We start from the raw sequence: 3,928 nt of genomic DNA, 5'->3' as shown, positions 1-3,928 counted from the left end.
AAAAAATATCAAAAGTTAGTACTAAAAACTTTAATTACTAAATTCATAAAATTTTAATTTTAATTTCACCTATATCTCTACATATTATATATCACTTGCTTTCGCTATAATTTAAAAAAAAAAAAAAAAAAAACTCAAAACTCCATAAGCATAACCCAAAAAATATCACTTTGCTTAACTGATAAATCTTTAATAATATAAAAACACACTCACTATTATTTTCAATTTGTATGGGAAGTATTGAAATTTTCTTTATCTATTGTGAATCATAAAGAGTCATTCCAACTTATAGTTACGATAATCAATAAAAACATCCTTAAGATGGAAATCGTTTAGTATTAACAGATAATGAAAAAATTTAAAAAGCATACAAATAAAGCTAACAAAGAAAAACCAACATAAAAAACTGACCTTAATAGATTGGGAGGGATAATAACTCTATAAATCATATAAACCCCAATAAAAACTCCAGTAAAAACAACCCAAATCCTTTCTTTTAATTTTTGAGAATTCATTTTCTTTACCACTAAATATTTTCTTCCACAATCCACAAAATTCAAACCAAAATTTCAAAAATATTGAATTTTCGATTTTGCCTACGTACCTAAGAAAGCTTAATTTGTTTAGCAACAATGCTATTAATTAGGAAGGCCTACTTATCGTTGAATTAATAAGCAATTTGCATTAAAGATTTGTTATTTTTGTTATCACATGGGAAAAGTACTTACCTTCACTTGTTTCAAAGTCTTTATAAATAGATTCAATTGCATGCATAGAATTAAGCATAATAAATATATAACAAAAAAGTATTCTTCCTAGAAAAAATGGGGTCCAAAAATATCAAGCTTCCAAAAATAAACTTTTCTCATGAAGATTTAAAGCCAGACACACTTGAATGGAATCAAGTGAAAAGCCAAGTCTACAAAGCACTAGTAGAATATGGCTGTTTTGAAGCTTTCTTTGATAAAATTCCAATAAACCTTCAAAAATCTATTTTTGAAGTCTCACAAGAGTTTTTTGATCTCCCTTTACAAACCAAACTTAAAAACATTTCAACCAAACCCTTCTCTGGCTATGTGGGACAATACCATCCTTCAATTCCACTAGCTGAAAGCATGGGCATTATTGATTCTAACATTCCTCATAAAGTTGAAAAATACACTCAACTTTTATGGCCTCAAGGAAATCCTTCTTTTTGGTAAATATTAATCTTTCTCCATTATTTCTTTTTATAACATGCATATTATTATTGTAATTTTTTTCATTTTTATATGTGTTGGCAGTAAAACTATCCAGTCATATTTAGAGCAACTATCAAAGTTAGACCAGACAATAAGAAGAATGATTGTGGAGAGCTTAGGTATTGAAAAGTACATGGACGAGCATATGAATTCGATCAACTATAGTCTTCGATTGATGAAGTATAAAGAACCTCAAAGCGATGAGACTAAAATAGGTCTACATGCTCACACAGATAAGAACATTGTTACTATACTATACCAAAATCAGGTGAAAGGTCTTGAAATTTTGACCAAAGATGGACAGTGGATCAATGTTGATCCTACACCTGACACTTTCACTGTCATGATTGGAGACTCTCTACATGTAAGCTCTTTCAACATTAACAATTTATGTAACTCTACTTTTATTTTCTTAATTGTAAAAAAAAACAGTTGAATTAAACATTTGATACATAGTGTTGTGAAACTTATAATTTTTCCAAATAAAAGATGTTCAACTGATCATCCTTCAGTCTTTGTGTTCCCGCCATTGAATATAAAAATAAATAAATTATAATATCAACTTACTTTTACCAATTAAGATAGGTAATGTGTCTTATGTTTTAGGTTACTATCCCTTTTTTTTGGCCGATTATATCTATAGCTATTATTTTAGATGATTTAGTTTGTGAATATATTCTTTTGTATTTGCAAGTATAAAGTTCAAACATATTTAGCTTTTTTGAATATGAAGGATTATTGTTGTATGTAGGCATGGACAAACGGTCGGATGCATGCAACATTTCATAGAGTGATGATGAGAGGAAACAAAGCAAGGTATTCAATTGGTTTGTTTTCAAAACCTAAAGATGGATACATAATAAAGGCACCAAAAGAGTTGGTAGATGAAGATCATCCTTTACTCTTTAAGCCCTTTGATTTTCATGAATTCCTTGCTTTCGGCTACACTGAACAAGACATGAAATGTGATTTTTCTTTGAAGGCCTATTGTGGAGTCTGAATTTAATTAACTTGATTATATTTACTAGTAGACTAAATAAATATGCTCCTTGTGAGTATATGCTTGTGTTTTATGTACTAGCTAGCCTGAGAAATGATCCTAGTTAATTTATCCGTACTTTACGCGATCGCTAAATATTCTGATGTTGATTATAATATAATTTTTGATGCATCATAAACGAAATACTTTTTAAGATTTGAATATTAAATAAATCTACACTGCAAAATTTTTGAAATTTTAATAGGTAGATATCAACGTCATTCTTCTTATAACTCAAATATAAATTCATGTGTTTAAATATTTGTCGAGTTTTGACCCACTCCAAAAATAAAATCAAAACCCACAATTCTCACTTTTACCACACGCCATATATAACTAAAAAAAATTATTGAAATTCCTCGTAAGGTGAGAACATATAGTAATCTACAAATCACTTTATCTGAAAAAAAATCTTTTATTGCTTGTTATTCAACTTTTGGTAAAAGTTTTGAGTTTTTTTTAATGAATTATAATATAATATTTATTATAAGAGATCGGAGAAAAATCAAGCAAATTACTATATTTAAAAAATATTAGTACACTGTTACAAATATAGAAAATAAAAAGAATAATAAGGCTAACTTGTTACTTAACCTCATAAATATATGAATGTATTTACCAAATCGTTATCGTACGTGATAGTTGTGCAATTTGTTTACGCTCTAATTTAGTTTTTTGTTCATGTATCTAAGGAATTTGATTTCTTTTACGCTCTAATTTAGTTTTTCATGTTTAATATGAGAATCGGAATGAGTAATTTAATGTTAAACTTTTAAGAATTGCCTATGAAAATACTTACAATTACAGTTAGAAAATTTTAAGAAAATTAATTTTTTTTAGATTGATGAAATGATATATTGCTCACTTTAACGAGATTCAAATTCATTACGATAGAATCTTCCTTGGTCCACATTGTTAATGGTCTGTTTAATCCTTACTCTATAATTGAATTGCAATGTTAGTTGATATTTGTGTGAGTCTCATATTTTGATTAAATTTTCGATGGTAAAAGATTGTTGATTTTTTTTTAACGGCATCCATTGATCATTGATATGAAAGAGTTACATTTTGAAGTTTGACATACCAAACCCAATACAAGATATTGTTGGATTTTATTTGCCTTGAATTTCTTACCATAAATAGGTTTTCCTTTTAGGAAAAGGTTTTGAATTAGCTAGTCCTTTTCTGGTAGGAAAAGTTTTAGGATTTTATAAATATAGACTTGTTCCTTCTAACTTAATCAGCATTCACAATGTAGTCTTAAGGGCTTTGAGAGTTTTGGTTTGGGGGAGAATTTGTGGGTCACAAGTTTGATACGTTATCACTTGTGTGAACCTCCCATGTATTTCGAGTGAATTGGTTGAGGTTATTTCTCTCTATATTTTGTACTCTCATGTTTATATAGTGGATTGCTCATCTCGTTTGTGGACGTAGGTCGATTGACCGAACCACGTTAAATCTGTCTTTTTTGGTGTGTTTCTCGTTTGTCTTCTTACTCGTGGTCTTTCGAGGTTTGCTTTGCTAGATTCCGCGTTACACTTGCTTATTTCGGTCCTAACAAGTGGTATCAGAGCCAGATTCAATGATGGAGTCAGGTTCAGTGGTTCGATAATCGATGATTGAACCAGGTTAGAAAGATGGGTGTTCA

The 3,928-nt window shown here is 29.1% G+C and overlaps 1 protein-coding gene across 1 annotated transcript; it reads left to right on the top strand.

Moving 5' to 3' along the window:
- The first annotated feature begins 780 nt into the window (after nt 1–780).
- LOC102587632 (probable 2-oxoglutarate-dependent dioxygenase AOP1) lies at nt 781–2,429 on the top strand. The gene is made up of 3 exons (XM_006356123.2): nt 781–1,198; nt 1,284–1,605; nt 1,993–2,429. The coding sequence occupies exons 1-3, from the start codon at nt 825–827 to the stop codon at nt 2,239–2,241; spliced, it is 945 nt and encodes a 314-aa protein (XP_006356185.1). The 5' UTR covers nt 781–824; the 3' UTR covers nt 2,242–2,429.
- The last annotated feature ends 1,499 nt before the right edge of the window (nt 2,430–3,928 follow it).

Source organism: Solanum tuberosum, unplaced genomic scaffold (assembly GCF_000226075.1).
Source record: "Solanum tuberosum cultivar DM 1-3 516 R44 unplaced genomic scaffold, SolTub_3.0 scf00215, whole genome shotgun sequence".
Taxonomy (NCBI): domain Eukaryota; kingdom Viridiplantae; phylum Streptophyta; class Magnoliopsida; order Solanales; family Solanaceae; genus Solanum; species Solanum tuberosum.
The sequence above is the reverse complement of the archived record's forward strand: the minus strand, read 5'-3'. Positions and strand labels throughout refer to the sequence as shown.

What these genes read in the sequence shown, in the direction of transcription:
- LOC102587632 (XM_006356123.2), top strand. Translation starts at nt 825, where the DNA reads ATGGGGTCCAAAAATATCAAGCTTCCAAAAATAAACTTTTCTCATGAA. An exon ending in CAAGGAAATCCTTCTTTTTG is followed by an intron (nt 1,199 to 1,283) that starts GTAAATATTAAT and finishes ATGTGTTGGCAG; the next exon opens with TAAAACTATCCAGTCATATT. An exon ending in TGATTGGAGACTCTCTACAT is followed by an intron (nt 1,606 to 1,992) that starts GTAAGCTCTTTC and finishes TGTTGTATGTAG; the next exon opens with GCATGGACAAACGGTCGGAT.